This window comes from Nicotiana tabacum, chromosome 11, assembly GCF_000715075.1.
Source record: "Nicotiana tabacum cultivar K326 chromosome 11, ASM71507v2, whole genome shotgun sequence".
Classification (NCBI taxonomy): domain Eukaryota; kingdom Viridiplantae; phylum Streptophyta; class Magnoliopsida; order Solanales; family Solanaceae; genus Nicotiana; species Nicotiana tabacum.
The window spans coordinates 96,844,588-96,863,708 of NC_134090.1; the positions used below are offsets into that span (position 1 = coordinate 96,844,588).

General features: G+C 38.8%; 1 protein-coding gene across 2 annotated transcripts; it reads left to right on the plus strand.

Moving 5' to 3' along the window:
- Nucleotides 1-6,045: 6,045 nt before the first annotated feature.
- On the plus strand, nucleotides 6,046-9,208 carry LOC107792365 (protein yippee-like). Of its 2 annotated transcripts, XM_016614575.2 has the most exons (6): nucleotides 6,110-6,376; nucleotides 7,154-7,250; nucleotides 7,364-7,407; nucleotides 8,578-8,686; nucleotides 8,764-8,819; nucleotides 8,904-9,208. In XM_016614575.2, the coding sequence occupies exons 2-6, from the start codon at nucleotides 7,218-7,220 to the stop codon at nucleotides 8,986-8,988; spliced, it is 327 nt and encodes a 108-aa protein (XP_016470061.1). In that variant the 5' UTR covers nucleotides 6,110-6,376; nucleotides 7,154-7,217; the 3' UTR covers nucleotides 8,989-9,208. The 2 variants fall into 2 exon arrangements, with proteins under 2 accessions (XP_016470060.1, XP_016470061.1); XM_016614574.2 differs by lacking the exon at nucleotides 7,154-7,250 and having other exon boundaries at nucleotides 6,046-6,376.
- Nucleotides 9,209-19,121: the final 9,913 nt, after the last annotated feature.

Sequence of the window (19,121 nt, forward strand, 5' to 3'; positions counted from 1 at the left end):
CATGCCAAAAGAAAGAAGAAAGTGCCTTAACATACCTTTGAAATCTTCTATCCAATCATCAAGCAAGCTCAACATGATCTTCTTACTTCTACAATGAGTTAACCGACTTTGTCGGCATTATATAAGCTTTGTAACTCTCATATTCGGAAACCAATATTCTACAAGAAAACGGACAGCATCTCCCCTATTTGTAATACATCCCATATAATACCAAAAGTCACCAAACAGCCCAAACAACAACAATATAATTTACAATAAGCTCTCGATTAGTTCAACAACCATTTTGAGCGGCAAGCTCGATTTACGATTAACAAAATATAGTTTGAATCAAATTCCTTTTCCATGAATCTTCCTACAACATCCATAACATTATACTTATGCTTACCATATCATTTTCAACCCAAATCATCATAAGCATAATCTTCAAATATAATCCACACGCCTAGCACCTCAACCTTTATCGTCAACCTCTTATTTTTCATGTTATCTTCTCCGATCCATTGAATTAGCACATAGATTAGATTAACAACAACATACACAACATAATAAAACTATTTATAACAATTTTTAGCCACAACAAACCATATATATAGGCTCAACACAGACCACAAAAAAGATAACGATTCTTTATGCCCTGTCAATTACTATCTTGTAGATTTTTACACAAACAACTCAACCAACACATGATTGACCTTAAGCACAACCAAGAACATGATTTACTTACCTTAGGAAGTAGATACAACTTGAAATCCCCAGCTGGTGTAGCTCACAACAACCCTCAATCACACTACAACACTATAGGAGTGGTAATCTCTTCTTGAATCAACTTTTGTGTTCAAGTTGGTGTGTAAACACTTGTATTTCACCTTAAAACTCTAATACATATGAATAAGGGACTGATTCTTATCTTACAATATGAAATCTGAAGTTACTTACCTTTGAAGAATCCTCCAAAACAGCCACAAGATGAAGAACTACGATCTAGCAAGCACCAAGGGATTTCTAGCTTTGGATTCATGTTTTTATCTTAGGCTTTCACCTATAATCATGGAGAAACCCTTGGAGAGGATTTAGGAGGGTTTAGGAACTGTTTTGGATGAGAAAAATAAGTTAAAACGACATATAAATGACTTAAATACAAGCTGAAGTTTAAACAGACTTTGTGGGTCCCATTGGGAGCTGCTTGCGCAGTCTTGTAAAAACGTGAATATCTCTCTGGTCCGATATCGTATCGATGAACGGTTTAATGTATTAGAAACTAGACTCGTAGATATTCAATTTGATATATATATAATCCCTTGATTTCAAGTATATTGGGAGAAAAGTGCAGCTAAATTTGACCTAAATTTCAGCACATTATGAATGTAACTTGTGATGACCTTTGCCAACTTTTGTTCCACAACTCGCTTGACTTAAAAACATAACTCACGACTATCGTAAGACTAAAATAACTCATAAATTAACCTCTTTATCATATTAATCACCCTAGTCTCACCCCAAAAGTATATGTTATAACATTCTAAACTTGTCGACTTTCGACGAAACTTATTTTCTTCATTTCGTTTAGCGTCTAAGCTTTCCAACACTTTTGGTACTTGTTATTCATGATCTTAAAGATTTGTAACCTCCAATATAACATTATGTACTTTCAATGACAATCTCATTTTTTTAGCTTACATCAATTGACTTACGATGTACTCTCACGTACTAAAATATGAGATGTAACAGAATATAACCAATCTCTGTAAGTTAAAGCCAGTGATGCACCTAGAAATCATGTTTATAGGTCTGTAATCACCAAAATCGTAGAAATCATGCCTATAGGATTCTATCAATTGATTCTGAATACAATCGCCCTTGGTAATCACTTAAGTAATATACTTGTAGGATTTAATAACTCTGGATTTATGATTGTGCTGTATTACTATCCAAACTGTCCAGATCATGCTGAATAAAAATCAGTAGGCAAATAACAGGTTTTAACACCTGCCTTAATAAAATTGCCTCTGCACTCTATTTTCTCATATAGACATCCTACCTATAGGATTTTAAGGTTAATAAGGTTTGCTGAATTAATTGTGTGCATTTGCTGTTTATGTGCGGAGGTTAACGTGAGCCCTTATCTGTTTCATACTTGCAAAGTCCTAACATGTTTTGTTTGTCGCTTAGTCTTTTACATTTTTGAGCAACCTAGGCTTAGTTTAGAACTATCCCAAATAGAGGTCCTAATACCTCCAGGGCCATAGGTAAGGGACGGGTAGTGCACGCATAGGGATCGAACTAAAATCAATTAGAGAGCTTTAGGTATTAACTTAAAGATAGTAATCGGGTAGCAGGAGATGATAGTCTGTGCCCGTTGAATAATATGAGTAACACCCTGACTCTAGGGATTTATGAAGTATTATTTATGTTGTACGGGGTGATCCTTTAGGCTAAAAAATTTAGGACCCCCATCCCTATTAAATATTCCTCTCGCTTCTTTAGACTAATTCATAAGTTAACTTCGGTCGGGACCCACCGTTGTGGACCTCGAGGGATGCCTAACACCTTCCTCTTAAGGTAATTTCGAACCCTTACCCGATCTCTGGAGATGTAAACTAGTAACAGGAGTTATCTGCTCTAGGTGCCCTAACGCACCTTAATCCGTTAGGTGGCGACTTTCAATCCCAATTCCCTACCCTCTCAAAAGGAGTTGTCCCAGAAATGTCGAAACCCGATTTCGCGAGAAAAAAGGGGCGCAACAACGTGTTTCATGGAGAACTCACGTGCTAATAATATCAATTCGTCTCGCATGGTCACATACACAATATCATAATCCACCCATCATGGTCACAAGCATAACAACACAATTTGCCCGGCGCGGTCACAGGCACTTAGTCCAAAACATATCATATAGAAGAAAGTATACAAGAACACGTGTATATGATGGATAAATATCAAATTTCATGCTCCTGGATGGTACAATAACATGCTAAAGTGTAGGAATGTGCAATGTCTGTTATCATAGCTCAGATTAGCAATTTATCACAGAAATAGCAATTGCCAAGTTTATTCAGGGAATTAGCATCTTCATAATCTCAAGCATGGCTCAAATAATTCACAACAATGATACAAATATGAGAAACATTATAGCTTAAAACTTAACAGTCAACTCTAGACATATCATAGCCTATGTACTACCCCAAGCATGGATAAATACCCTGGTGCTCACACATGGGTTCACACCCCACACATATGCACACTCATAGCATGTAGCTATCACAAATAATTCAGGCAACTAGTGCCTCAATCAAGTTTAAATAGGATACTTGCCTCAAACAAGCCAAGAAAAATACTGAGCAAGCCAAACGACACTCTAGAAATTCCATCCCGCATGTATCAACCTCCAAACAGCTCAAAACTAACCAAAAGCAACTCAAAAACATCAAATAATACCAATGAAAACAAAATCAATCGATAAAGGTGAAATCTTTAATAAAAAATCCAAAGTCAACCAAAAATCAAACTCGGGACCGCACCTCAAAATCCGACAAAACTCACAAAATTCGACAATCCATTCAATTACGAGTCCAACCATACTAGTTTCACTCAAATCCGACTCCTAATTGATATTCAAAACTCAAAAATTCACTTTATGAAATGATAGACAAACCCCCCAATTTTTCTATTAAAATCATCAATCAAATGCCAAATCGATGATGGATTCATGAAATATAATCAAAACCAAGTAGAAAATATTTACCCCAATCTATATGGTGAAGATTGCCTCAATCCGAGCTCCATAGCTCAAAATATGCTAAAAAGTCTGAAACCTTCAAAATAAAGTACTTTATACACTGTTCCAGAGGTAACCTTCGCGATAACAGTCATAAACCTCATGATTGCGATTACAAAATTTTCCAAGACAATTTTTACCCTATGTTATCATGGCCATTTCCCCGCAATCGCGATGAACAAACTTCCATTAACCCTTCCCAAACTCTTCTCAGATAGCCTATAGTGTATCAACCATAAATTTTTTGTACACAACTCCACATAATAAATATAAATTTCTGAAAACTAGATACAAAAGGCTACAACTTTCCTTTTTGGATCATCTCCAAATTCATTAAAGATTACAAGATATAAGCTTCCAAAATCGGATCAGTAACACCAGAATTTCCTCTACGCGATCGCGAAAAATCTTCTGCGATCGCAATTCACATTGCCCAAAACAGCAATTTGCTCTTTACGAACGCGACCCTATGTCCGCGATCGTGATGCACACCCCTGTGGTAAAAAACCAGCAACTTAAAATGGCCCAAAAATGGTCCGAAACCACCACGAAACTCACCCGAGCCCCTGAGGACCCCATCCGAACATACCAACAAGTTCCAAAACATATTACGAACCTACTCGAGGCCTCAAATCATACATAATAATATGAAAACCATGAATCGTCGATCAAGATCAATCTCTTAAGTTAATAAACTTCAAACTTTGAATCAAGTGTCCGATTCAAGCCTAACCAATCCGGAATAAATCCAAATTTTACATACAAGTTTCAAATGACATATCGAACCTATTCGAATTCCAGGAACAACAATCTGAACCCAATAACATCAAGGTCAACTCCTGGTCAAACTTATGAACATTCCAAACCTTCAAATTTCTAACTTTCGTCAATTAGTGTTGAAACCTTCTAGAAATATCCAAATGCAAATTCGGACATACGCCCAAATCCAAAATCACCATCTGGACCTAATGGAACCATCAAAACTTCGATCTGAGATCAAATATTAAAAGTCAAACTTGGTCAACTCTTCCAACTAAAAGCTTCCTAGTTGAGAATCATTCTTCCAAATCAATTCTGAATCACCTGAAAATTAAAACCAAGTCATAATATATCTTACGAAGCTACTCAAAACTTCAAATAGCTGAATGGAATGCAAATGCTCAAACACACACACACACACACACACACACACACACACACACACACACACACACATATATATATATATATATATATATATATATATATATATATATATATATATATATACACGCATTAAATTTCAATAATGTTTTATAGTATTTGTGCATCCTATTAAATTTTTATGTTTTAGTAATGCTTTCTTTGCTTAGCACATTTCTACAAAATTATGTAAATCATAAACCTTTTTTTTGTCTTTTTTATCTCAGCACCTAAAACCTCACTACCAGAATTACATTAAAACCTTTGAGGGAGAAAAAGTGAGAAGACATAAAATTTAATTTTTTAATTTATGTTATATGAAAATTTATTACATAATCATAATAAAAGTATGGCTAATTAACCTTGTTTGTGTCTTCTCAGATGAACTTGAGAATAAATTTTAAAAAATATTTGCAAAAAGATTCTTAATCTTCAAGGACTATATGTTTTCTTAAACTAAAAATGAAGCACAATAATTTGTGAAATTGAACTGATAAAATTATAAAATTGGAATAAAATTTAAGATGAATATATTGAATAATGATTGAGGACTTCTTTGAACAAAGTCTTTTTTCTTTTATTGAGTTAGCTATATAAGATTAATATTTATCAATTTGAGAAGTTTATACTTTCTTTTATAATTCACACACAATTTTAAAATATATATGTAATTTTTTGACAAAAAATTAGTACTTATTAAAATAGGGAACACAGGCAACGCTACAATGAAGCTAGTAAATATAAAGTACAATTGGACTCACTATTATTATTATTATTATTATTATTATTATTATTATTATTATTATTATTATTATTATTGTGCATCAGGCTTCATGCTGTAGTGCCCTTATTTATTTATTAATGTCTTAATCTTTTTACTTATTTCTAAAATATTTATGAAAGTAGTGAAGGTAAAATAAAAAATAATTAATTCTTTTTTTAAAATACAATTTATACAACTATTCCGGGAACAATTTATTTGTTTTAACAAAAGTGACAAGTAAGTAGGCAGGAAATAACATAAATTCAAAGTAGCTTTGTCCACACACTTTTATATTTTGCACCTTTGCTTCGCAAAAGGGTAATTTGTGTACATCTTCTTTACATCATTCAAAGAAGTCTCCCTTACGCATTCAATGCCTTCTCTTTCTTGACGTTACTTATCTTTCAGCTGAAACAAAAACCACTACCCACATATTTAGTGCAACAATGACAAACTTTTGATCCATATCCTTCTTTGCTGAGTTGTTTTAGTTTTCAACCTTAATTCTGCGTCTTCAATTTAATACTGATCCAAAAGTCTTCTAAGGTAAAGAGGGGAAGATGGGGAGACTATTTGTGTTGACTCTTGAAGGCAAGATCTATAGCTGCAAGCACTGTGGAACTCATCTTGCTCTTTCTGAAAGCATCGTTTCTAAGGTTTTACTCGTCTTTTCCTAACTCAGTTTACTTATCTGTTTGATCACTCTTTTGTTTTAATCTATACAATTTTGCAACTGGGGTTTCTTTAATTTTGCTTATTTAGATTTATTTCGTTATAAAAATACAATCTTTGGCTCGATCGGTGGTGGTTTTTTTTTTTTTTTTTGTGTGTGTGTATGTTAACACGTTACTGATTTTTCTCTGTGTTCTTGCTCTGCAAAGTAAATTTAGCTGTCAATAAAAGTTGGGTACTTAAAATCAGCCATATGAGTGAGCAAAGTCTGAGATTGAGTAATTTTCGGCCTAAAGGGGATGGATTTTTACCATCCAAGAACTGTGTTTTGTAGTGTTGCTGATTTAGGAGTAAAAGGGGGCATGTATGGGCATTCTTGTGAATAAGATAAAACCTCTCATAGGAAAAATATTTGGTACTGCTGATAAAGTCCGATGTGGCAATCCTTCTATTTTTACCAGTTATGCAATAGATGTCCATTCTTGTGATGTGGAAGAGTTCATTGTTGAGTTGATAAATGGAGTATACTTGATTGGCATTTGCCATTTGTTCCCATGTTTGTGGACTAATAGCTTCAATACTTCAGGTCTGGCTTCAGGTCTGGGTACTGTCTGTTTTTTATATTGATCAACTTGGTGTCTGTTTTGTGACTTCATTATACTTAATTTCTTTATAATGTGGATTGCATGACTTTCGTTGTATTTGTTCTGTACTTTCTGTGTCAAATCTGTCCTACGGAGAGTTGCCTCTGTCTTGTACAGCATATAATTAGAGCATGTTTTCAAGTGATGGAGATTCAAAACCTATGTTCATTAGAAAATTAAAATGCTTGGAATGGAACTAAATGATGATTACACGGTAATTTGCATTTAAGTTTATGTTACTTTCTTCTTTCAGCCCCTAAGCAATTGTTGTCATTCTGAGTCATGAAGTTATCTGATTCAGTGTTTTACCTCTGATCTTTCCTTCAGTCTTTCCACTGCCGACATGGGAAGGCTTATCTCTTCAGTAAGGTGTAAGTCCCTTTGATTCTGCACACACGATCATTAGAAATCTTTTGTGACATTTCACATGTCCAATCTTTACAGTTGCAGCAGTAAAATCACAAGTCCCACAAACTTGTGCAACTTTTATTAGTTTTATTCTTGTTAGAGTATGAAAGACATTACCATTCTATTTCCTGTTATTGCTGTTAAGCTTTTGTTGGCATTGATGGGGGGACAAGTTATGTGTTGCTTGGTTTGATGAACATTGTTATTGCATACCTCTCCTACTAAGTTAGGATGCAAAGAGCTACTGTGTAAATCCTCCTTATCTATCTTCTTGTACCTTCTTTTATTGATGCGGAGGACGTTCTTCAACTAGAAAGTGAAAAAAAGATGAAGTTTTGAAGCATTCATGTTTGTAGTAGTTAGCCTAAATTTTCATGAATTGAAATGAAGAAGACTCGCTTTTCAAAAGTTGGATGCAACTGGATTATGTGCAATATCTTTGGGCCGCATACTCCAGGGTAGGGGTAAGGTCTGCATACACACTACCCTCCCCAGACCCCACTAAGTGGGATTATACTGGGTTGTTGTTGTTGTATCTTTGGGCCGCATACTCTACTTGGGTTGGGTCACATTGCTCTCAGGAGTCAGGATCTTTGATTTTATTATTAGCTCTAATTCATTGATCGTTATGAAAGGTCACAACCAGCTTAAAATATCTGAAATGCACGTGAAAACGTGTGAACAAGGTAGTCTATACTTTTTAGGTTTAGTTTGTTAAGATCATGGTACAGTAGATGTATATCTTGATATATTCATGTCATTGACTATAAAATTAGCTGGTTTTTACTTATAATCTGTTGGAATCAGTGTAGAACGTATTGGAATTATACCAGACTGTTATATCATGTACATTAAATTGTATTTTGCAGGAGTACAAATATTAACACATCAATTTTCAAAAAAATTCTTACTTGCTCTTTAAAAAAAAAAAAAAATCTTTAGAGCAGCATCACAATAGACAATAGCTACATGGCTGTAATACCTATATTGTGCCAAAGTTGATCGCTTTCAAGCTCATAAGTTCTTATCTTCTCAAGTCTCTTTATTTCATATCATCAGTTAGTAGAAACATACATAATGAAAGTGCACTTTGTGGTTCAGTATATTCTATATGCCCTTTTTTTCTTTGACAGAGTGAATGTCACTTCTGGCGAGATAGAGAATAGAATCATGATGACTGGTATGCACACTGTGGCCGACATTTTCTGCGTCTGTTGTGGGTCAATTGTTGGATGGAAATATGTGAGTACAGAGAGCTAACATGGATTTGGCAGTTACCAGACAGTTTTAGTTAGTTGCTAATAGTAATTCTTTTGCAGGAGACCGCCCATGAGAAGAGCCAAAAGTACAAAGAAGGAAAATCCGTGCTTGAGCGGTCAGTAGTCTAATTTAGAATTGAGTAATTAGGAGCAGAGCTCATAAGTCCTCTCTGAGGTGCTTTTCTTTTGAAACTCAACAGGTTTAAGATTTCTGGCCCTGATGGAAGCCATTACTGGGCCAGTCATGAAACTCATGTTGCAGGAAGTGATGCTGATGATGTTTGATCACCTCACCATCAGATAAATAGTTCTATCCCAAATGTACATTCTTTAACTCACCACCCCATTGTATTGGATTCTTGAATTGCTTGCTCACTCAGCAGCTTGTTCTAGACTGACCTCTATTATGTATAATAATGTGGATGTGGAAGCAACCATATATTGTTGCAACCTAACATGACCATCTCCCCTATATTTGCTTTTAATGACAGTCTTTACTATACTAGCAATGACTTCCGCTTTCGTTGCTTCAATCTTTCTATATTCCTTTCCATTTCACTCTTTCTGTATTCTTTGGTATTCACTTATTTAGGGGGATGTGTGCATGAATTTTAGAAATAGAACCAAGACAATTTACTAACTCTCTGCATCTACTTTGCCCTTTTCAATCTATCCTCTGTCCTTCCTGGACGACTCTCATAAACCATTTTGATCTACTTGGCATAAACATAAAGGGTCTATCGCAAACAACCTCTTTATCTCAATGAGGTAGGGGTAATAAGGCATGCGTACTCACTGCCCTCCTCAGATTCCATTTATGGGATCAAACTGGGTTTTTTTTTTGTTGTTGTTGTTGTTGTTGGCATAAACATAAATAGATCCAAACGCCATGCCACAACCATAACACATCAAAAATTGGAAGGAGCATTCCATAGCTGTAAAACTATGTTATAGATGGCGTGTCAGAGTAACATTTTATCGTGGCTTAGTAACTAATTTGACATTCGTACAATTGTACTTGCATGTTTTTCTAATTAAAAGATATGCTGGCAGCTAGCCAACTCCGCTTTAACGCAGAAACAGGCGAGACCCCAGGTCTCATCAGAACAAGAAGTTCGAAGTCAGGTTTTCAAATACATACCTCAACTAGGTCAACAAAGATGTTCTTTTCTTTTTTTGACATGCAATCTTGAACAAATTTAAGCCTTGCTCCTGCAGGAAACTATTCACTAACACCCGAAAACTGGAGCAAAGGCTAACGTTTTCAAAATTGCAGGTCAAAAGAAGAAATGAACATTCAAAAACTAAAGTAGGAGAATGAATTATACAACAGTAAGATTGTAAAAAGGTTTTCGTAAAAGTAATATTATTGTAATTAGATCACAATCTTAAGATGCTAGCCTAAGAAGGCGCTCCACTCGTACAAAAGAGAGTACGCTATGGATCAGCTTCACCCCAGTTTGATTTACTACTGTTTATACAATACCAACTCTACAGTATTGCTTGGCTCTGATTTCTATCAACAGCTTGGGCAGTTGAAACCCAGCATAAATATAAAACTGATTGGGTCTCAAATTCTGTACATAATTGTGGAATCACCTCACTGAATAAACCATTCGCTCAGAGAGCTCTCTGCCTACCGCAATTGTGTCGCCATCAACTGCTGTCTTTCACGGGACCATATCAGTTGCAAATGCAAATACATGTAATGTGAGAGGTATATGAACATCTTACTTGGTATTCTGACGAGCTTCTCCCAATCCAATCAGAATGCTACCAGCATCTCCTTCAATTCCAGACAGTTCGATGTTACTGCTTTCAAGGTCCAATTCATCATTTGAATCTTCAGAATAATATTCAACCATTTCCTCATCCATATCAACAATAACATCATTTAATCCTTGCAAGTGTTCATCACTTTGTTCCTCCTACTTTTCAAGGAAACTTGGTGGTTCTCCATTTTGTATAGAAAAATCAGATAGACATTGATTCTCTGTCCAGCAGTGCCTTGCCAACATGGAATGGAACCCACCTAATTAAAAGAGATATTCTCTGGTCTCTAATAGATTACAAAAGATGCCCTAAAAATGTGAAAAGAAAGTATTTATACTATGCCGAATTTTCTGGACAAAAATACCCCTGATGGAAGTAATGCGGAACGCGAAAAATGCACCCTGGTCGCAATGAGGCTTTTTGGCTTGAATATTCACTCTCTGAATCTGGCCACCGCGGGCCGCATAAAATGCACCGCGGCTGCGGTGGCTTCACTGCAGTCCGCATAAAATGCTCCAGGGACCGCGCTGGCTTCAATCGTCCAAACTCCCAACTCTCTGAATCCCCTCTCCACGAACCGCATAAAATGGATTGCGGCCGCGAAGAGGGTGTTGCGGTCCGCACAAAAGGGGTTGCGGCCGCAGTGCTTGAGCTTCCAAAATTTGCACCTCTCTGAATCTCCTCACCGCGGACCGCACTAAATGGATTGCGGCTGCGGTGGGTCTGTTGCAACTGTGCTTTGACTTATTCTTTGTACTTGTGCATGTTTCACTCCTTTTTGAGCTGGTTTTGACTACTTGTCACCTTTTTGACCAAACCCTGCAAACAAGCACAACATGTAAGCCTTTGGGATTATTTGTATACATATCTAATCAAAACTTAAAAAGGAGGGTAAAATGGACTAGAATCCCTAGTTATCAACTCCCCCAAACTTAAGTTTTTGCTTGTACTCAAGCAAACAAAATAAGTCTCACCTCCTTAAGAGTAAAACCAAGAAAATTTAGTTGACCTAAAGTGACCTCATCTAGCATCAATTGGGATTAACAATTGCCCTCAATTCAAATGAATCATTAACAACATTCGACCTTTTAAGCGCCATAGTTTTAGTGCGACACAAGAGCATCAAGAATTGACTCAACCCATCAAGGAAACTCTTTCTACTATTTTGGTCATTGTAGAACCCAAACTCATACATCCTCAACTTTCCCTAAGAAAACCTTACTTTTAGGTTGTAGCACTCAAAACGAGGATTGTGGAGAACACACTCATCTCTCTCAAAGAAAGGTCACAAGTCCGGCTCTAAGTACCATAAGTTTTCCCCTTATGTGAGTCACAACTAATGTAAGCTTCATTCAACTCAATATCATACAGGACTTTTGTGGAGATATAGTGAAGGCTTTTGGTTCAGGGTAGAAAATATTTGGTCTAAGTAGGTTCCATCTTCCCTTAAGCACTTCATTTACTTCATTTTTGCAAACATTCTATTGACTTTTTGAGCCATTCTCTTCCCTCCCCCCAAACTTATGTTTTTTCCTTGTGCTAAGGAAAGATTGGGTGCCAAGAGAGGGTCGTTTTTAGAACGGGTAAAGGCTTGTATCATGGTCTTTGAAAGAAAAAGTGTTATGGCTCAAAAGAGTTGACTAGGGATATTATCAGTGGTAGGCTATGGAAGTTTTCAAGATAACATTCGGATCAAGGAGAGCCTATAATCACTTATCAAGTCAAACTACACTTCGGATTTCGCCTAGACAAACATTCAGTGCAAGTTCTAGACTAATGGCATGGGACTTGGACTTGCAAATCAAATTCTCACCACACAAGCTATAGGATTGCTAAAGAGATAGAGTTGGGGGCCCACAACAACCTTAGCTAAGATTTGAGCAACACAATGGTCCCGAAAAACCACTTGATGATTATTGGCCAACACAAGAGTCTCAAGGTCACAACTTTCACTATCATATACACAACAATTTGTTTTGACCATAAGATCAAAGGAAAATGTGTTAGGCCCAAGTGAAGCTTTGCTTGAGGCACCATTACTCACTAGCTACTATTTACATAAAAGCAAAAGGAAAACAGACTCAAACCCTTAAGAAGGTTGTCATGTCATCCATCATCGGGAAGAGCCACCCGGTTCACACAAATTCCACCTTTGGAAAGAACCGTGGCATTAAGAAAACCAAAGGCTTATTGAACGCAAAACTCAAAATAAGAAGCTACAAAAATGAAATAAGAAGCTATGAAAGAAAAATGCGAAAAGTAGAATAAATATGTACAAGAAGGGATTTAGACGAATATACATAAGGGGGAATGAATATATACATCAGAAAGTAACTTTATATATATACCAAAGTTGCAAAGTATGAAAAGTGAAATAAAATGGTAAAATTATGTACATACCAAAAGTGAAAATCAAAGCATAATAAAAAGAAAATAGTATCATATTTACAATACCATATCATCCAAATAGGGCTACCCCCTCAAATGAAAGCTAGCATTGTCCTCAATGCTAACTAACCAAAAATAGCTCAAAATAAGATAGAGAGTAAAGAAAACTCCCTATTGGCCCTCCGTCTGCATAGGATCATGAGCCTGGGTCCCCGGGTCCTCGGACTGCTCGGTAACCTGTGTCTGCACTGGGACCTGGGCCTGTACTAGGTCCTAAGGCTGGCTAGAGGAACCTCCATGCGAGTCCTCCAACTCTATCACAGCATCATCGGCACGGGGGATCACCCTCTTCCTCCTTGTTGGCCTCTCCAACTCCTACTCCGGCTCAGGCTGGGCTGTTGGAACCAGGTCATGTAATAACAGCTCCAATGGCAAGTGATCAGCCTTCATTTTCTCCACTTCGCCCCTCAGCTCCTTCACAGACTCCTTTGATGCTCGAGTCTTTCTCAACTTCTTTGTTTCCTTTGCCATCTCCTTCAGTGCTTTTCCATGAGTACCCACAGCATCCACTATTAACTTCTGGTTCTCCAGGAGCTTCTTCTGGTTGTCCAGAAGCTCCTTGAGAGTCTCCTCCACTGAGGGTGGAATCTGTGGCTGTGGAGGTATGGACTGGGCTGCCACCGAGCTAGAAAGCACAGACAGCTTAGAAGTAGATGCCTGCATCCAGTTGTTGATACTGGCAAGGGTTTGGCTGGGCAGTCAAAGGGTAGGTTGTGGATGAGTGAATATCTGGAACTGTGGAAGTAGAGGGTCCTGGGGAAATGTCTGGTGTAGCAGAGGGAGGCTGAGAAGAAGCTACTACTACTACTGGCTCTTCAGACTAGCCAGTAGAAGCAGTGGCTTTGCCTTTAGGATCTTTGGGTTTGTCATCCCCCTTGAGACTGTACCAGGAGAAAGGTGCCTATGGTTTCACTTTCACATCAAATTTTCTTTTCTCCACATTTTGATCCTCAAAATACATGGTCAGGAAATTTGGGAATGGGTAAGGTCTATCACATTTATTCACCACCCTAGTAATCATGCTGGACATAACATTCCCCATGTTGATCAGGTACCCCACCATGATAGATGCCACCAATATTGCTCTGGAGATAGGAAGAGAGTTATCATGAGTGGTGGGGTCTAGCCTGCTGCAAACAAAGGTCTCCCACCCTTTTACCTCAAAGTTCAGGGTTCTCCTCAAAATTTGGACCCCGGCTGTCAACCATGCTGGGGTGGTACCTTGGAGTGCCAAGTACTCTGCTATCCATGGACGGGCATCCTCACCCAATGCTACCTTTTCTAAATATAATGTTTCATCCTCCTCCGGAAAGACCAGGTAGTCATTTATTGTCTTTCCATCAAACTTCACTGTCAGGTTCTGCACCTTAGTCACTTTCATGCCCTTTTTAATGTGGGAAACATTAGCGAAGAACTCCTTGACTAGGTGCTCATTTGCCTCCTCAACATTACCTGTAAAGTAATCCCAGCCCGGTCTCTCCCTGAATTGCCTCTGCACATTAGGATTGTGAGGTAGAAGATCTTTGTCAATGAATCTCCGTTCAAGTATCAACTTCCTCTCGGGCTACCACTCTCGGAATTTGTGGGAAACAATCTCACTGACGAATCTCCTTTTCCACACCTCGGGGTTTCGAATTCTCTCCACACCCCCGGGTTGTGGCACATCCCCTCCTTTTTCATTCGGAACCTCATCGTCGACGGGATCCTCTCCAGGTGATGAACTAGTAGGGGAAGTAGATGTTGCACTATCACTACTCTCAGCTGAGCCCTCAGACGATTCAAAAGAAATTGCAACTGAAGCTTGAGTAGTAGGAGTGCCTGGAGGTGTATCTCTCAATTTGTGCCTCTCCGGCCAGTCAAGAACATACTCTGGCACTGATTCGGAGTAGGATGCCTCCCGGGAGGGCACATACTCACTTCTCGACTAGGAAGCAGCTCTATCCATTGCCTTTATTGATTTTCTGGTATCCTTGATTGCCTGCCGGACTTGGGGGGTCAATCTGATCATACCTTGTCCCCTACCCCGGGAGGACTCTCCTTTTCTCTTTTGTTTTCCACCACCACCTAGTAATTTAACCATTTTTTGCAAGTGGAATTCAGTTGAAGCTTGTTAGTATCACAGTAGCAGAAGAATCAGTGAAAATTATAATTGCAGACAGTTGACAGTTGAAAGCAGAACTGCAGACCGCGGACCGCACAAAATGTAATGTGGTCGCAAAGGGACTACTGTGGACCACACAATATGGTACCGCGGTCCGCATTGACGTGGGGGTCAGAATACCCACTCTCTGATTAAGGGCACCGCGGACCGCAAGAATTGGTCTGCGGCCGTGGTAAGGCATCGCGGACCGCGGCCGCGATCCTCAACATTCATCTTTCTAAAGCTTTACCACCGAGGTCCGCACAAAATGGCATGAAGGATCGCAGTGAAGCACTGCGGACCGCAATAAATCCACCGCGGACCGCAATAAATCCATCGCGGACCACGGTAAGTCATGAGCAGCAATACCAACCTATGGTTTCAATTTTCGTCTCATTTTTAGCCTAAAATCACATATCATTAACCCACTAGGTTTTCAATCATTATTCTTAACTAATTAACCCTAATATAACATCATTATGTAAACCTACGCTACAATTTAAAGAAAAGGGAAGAAAAAGAACTACAACTAACTTATTAAAAGAAAATAAAACAAAGTTAAAAACTAAGAAAAGATTAAAATTACCAGCAATGAGATGCAATACAAATGAGTTAGAAACGGAGTTTGAATTTGTGCAGTTAGGGCTTGGATGAACAGTATTTTTCTATTTAGTGAGCAAATGAGCGAAAATTTTTAAATGAAGGCCTGAGGTTCTATTTATAAAAATGGAACGTGGGACCTACTATACCTACCCACCGTGGACCGCAAGAAATGCACCGCGGTCCGCGGTACTCAAGAACATGAAGCACTGGGGAGACAGCCACTGCGGACCGCAAGAAATGCTTTATGGCCGCAGTAGGGCACTGCAGACCGCATAAAATGCATTGTGGATGCGGTGCCAATCTTCAGAGAACCACAAATTTTTACCAATCAACACTGCAGACCGCAATAAAATTTTGCCCCCACAACAAGGCCATTGCGGCCGCAAAAAATGCATTGCGGCAGCAGTCCAAACTTCAGAGAGTGCATCATTTTTCCAGTTAAGTCCTGCACTGCATCAAAACAATCCTACACACATCTCACAACCAGTTAAACCAAAAGCAAAACCTATATTAAAAAGAAAATCAAAGAAAAACAAAAAGAAAGACACATGGGTTGCCTCCCAATAAGTGCCTGATTTAACGTCGCGGCATGACGCACGTTACCATCAAATCACTTTAGATGGATCAGTGCCACCACGTGGCTGTCATCAATCTTCCCAAGGTATTGCTTGACTTTATGACCATTAACTCTGAAGACCTCCCCATTTTTGTTTTTCAAGTAAGTGCACCAAACAGAGTCACAAACACCACTTCAAAAGGTCCACTCCATTTCGACTTAAGCTTTCTCGGAAACAGATGTAACCGAGAATTGAACAAGAGAACCAAATCACCCACTTCGAATTTCTTACTACGAGCATATTTATCATGAAGGTACTTGTCCTTGTACAAGGACGAACTAGAGTAGGCATGGAATCGAAATTCATCAAGTTCATTAAGCTGCTCCACACGAAGATTTGCTGCCACATCCCATTCAAGATTCAGCTTCCTCAAAGCCCACATGGCCTTGTACTCTAACTCAACCTGTAGATGGAAAGCTTTCCCAAACACCAACCGATACGGAGACATACCAATCGGAGTTTTGTAAGAAGTCCTATAAGACCATAGAGCATCATCCAATTTCTTTGACCAATCGGTCCTATTTGCATTGACCGTCTTTGACAATATACTCTTGATTTCCCTATTTGAGACTTCAACTTGGCCACTTGCCTGAGGATGATAAGGAGTAGAAACTTTGTGATTGACACCATACTTTGAAAGCAAAGTGTCAAAAGCTCTATTACAAAAATGAGACCCCCCATCACTTATGATTGTTCGAGGAGTGCCAAACCTAGTAAAAATGCTCTTCTTAAGAAATGCAACAACACTCCAGGCCTCATTGTTGGGCAAAGTCACGGCTTCAACCCACTTTGAAACATAGTCAACTGCTACTAGAATGTATGTGTTCTCACACGAGCTAACAAATGGTCCCATGAAATCAATGCCCCACACATAAAAAATATCAACTTCAAGAATGGTATTAAGAGGCATCTCATCTTTCTTCTAAATTCCACCTGCTCTTTGACATTCGTCGCATCTCTTCACAAGTTCACTTGCATCTTTGTACAAAGTTGGCCAATAAAACCCACAACTAAGAACCTTTGAAGTCGTCCTCCCCCCGCCATGATGGACACCAAAGGGAGAGGAATGACAAGCCTCTAAGATACTCAAATGCTCCTCATCTGGGATACACCTCCGGATCGCACCATCTGTATAGATCTTGAACAAGTATGTCTCATCCCAATAGAAGTGCAAACTATCTCGTTTGAGCTTCTTCCTTTGGTTAGAAGAGTGCTCATACGGGATTATACCAGTCACAAGGAAATTAGCAACGTCCGCAAACCATGGCATACCATTCACCGACACAAAAAAGAGTTGCTCATCGGGAAATGAATCATTGATCTCTAGGCCATCGCGAGGCCTCCCCTCCTTCTCCAAGCGGGAAAAGTGGTCCGCCACTTGGTTTTTACTACCCTTACGATCCACAATCTCCAAATCAAACTCTTGAAGTAACAAGACCCATCGCATCATCCTAGCTTTGGAATCCTTCTTCGTCATCAAGTACCGGAGTGCGGCATGATCAGTATGAACTATGACCTTAGCACCCATAAGATACGGCCGAAATTGCTCCATTGGGAACACAATAGCCAAAAGCTCTTTCTCAGTCACCGTGTAGTTCATTTGAGCATCATTCATTGTCTTTCTCGCATAGTACACCGGATGAAATATTTTGTTCACTCTTTGACCCAAGACCGCCCCAACTGCAACATCACTCGCATCACACATAAGCTTGAAAGGCAAGCTCCAATTGGGTGCGGTAATAATAGGAATGGTGGTCAACTTGTGTTTGAGAAGTTCAAAATCTTGCATACATCCCTCATTGAACACGAACTTGTCATCTTTTTCCAATAACTTGCACAAGGGATTCACTACCTTCGAAAAGTCTTTGATAAATCTCTGGTAGAACCGCACATGCCCAAGAAAACTTCTAACTCCCTTGACTGAAGTTGGGGAGGGAGCCTTGAAATCACTTCAATTTTTTCTTTGTCCACCTCTATACCATGATTTGAAATTTTATGCCCACGAACTATGCCCTCCTCAACCATGAAGTGGCATTTCTCTCAATTAAGCACAAGATTGGTTTCTTCACAACAGGCCAATACTCTATCAAGATTTTTCAAACATTCATCAAACGAGTCACCCACAACACTAAAGTCGTCCATGAACACCTCCAAAATGTCCTCCACCATATCGGTAAAAATGGCCATCATACACCACTGAAATGTAGCTGATGCATTACACAACCCAAATGGCATCCTAGAAAAGGCAAAGGTACCCTATTGACAAGTGAAGGTGGTCTTCTCCTTATCTTCCGGAGCAATCAAGATTTGGTTGTACCTAGAATATCCATCCAAGAAACGGTAAAGGCACGCCCAGCAAGTCTGTCTAGCATCTGATCAAGAAAAGGCAATAGAAAGTGATCCTTGCGGGTCAGTTTATTCAACTTGCGGTAGTCCATACACACCCTCCACCCGGTGACAGTCCTGGTAGGAATCAACTCATTCTGTGCATTTGTAACTACAGTCATACCACCCTTCTTCGGCACACATTGCACCAGCGAAGTCCAAGAGCTATCAGAGATAGGGTATACAACCCCAATATCCAACCACTTGATCACCTCCTTTTTCATAACTTCTTACATTGCCTCATTCAACCTCCTTTGATGTTCCAAGGAGGGCTTTGCATCATCTTCCAAAATAATCTTGTGTGTACAGAATGCGGGCTTATCCCTTGAATATCAGCTAAGGTCTATCCAATTGCCTTCTTCCACTTTTGGAGCACCGCCAATGTGGCATCAACCTGCATGTTAGTAAAACAAGAGGAAAGAATAACAGGCAAAGCTAAACTAGGGCCTAAG

Coding starts and splice junctions, on each gene's coding strand:
- LOC107792365 (XM_016614574.2), top strand. CDS start 6,281: ATGGGGAGACTATTTGTGTTGACTCTTGAAGGCAAGATCTATAGCTGC. Junction 6,377..7,363: donor CTGAAAGCATCGTTTCTAAG/GTTTTACTCGTC, acceptor TCTTTCCTTCAG/TCTTTCCACTGCCGACATGG. Junction 8,687..8,763: donor CAATTGTTGGATGGAAATAT/GTGAGTACAGAG, acceptor ATTCTTTTGCAG/GAGACCGCCCATGAGAAGAG.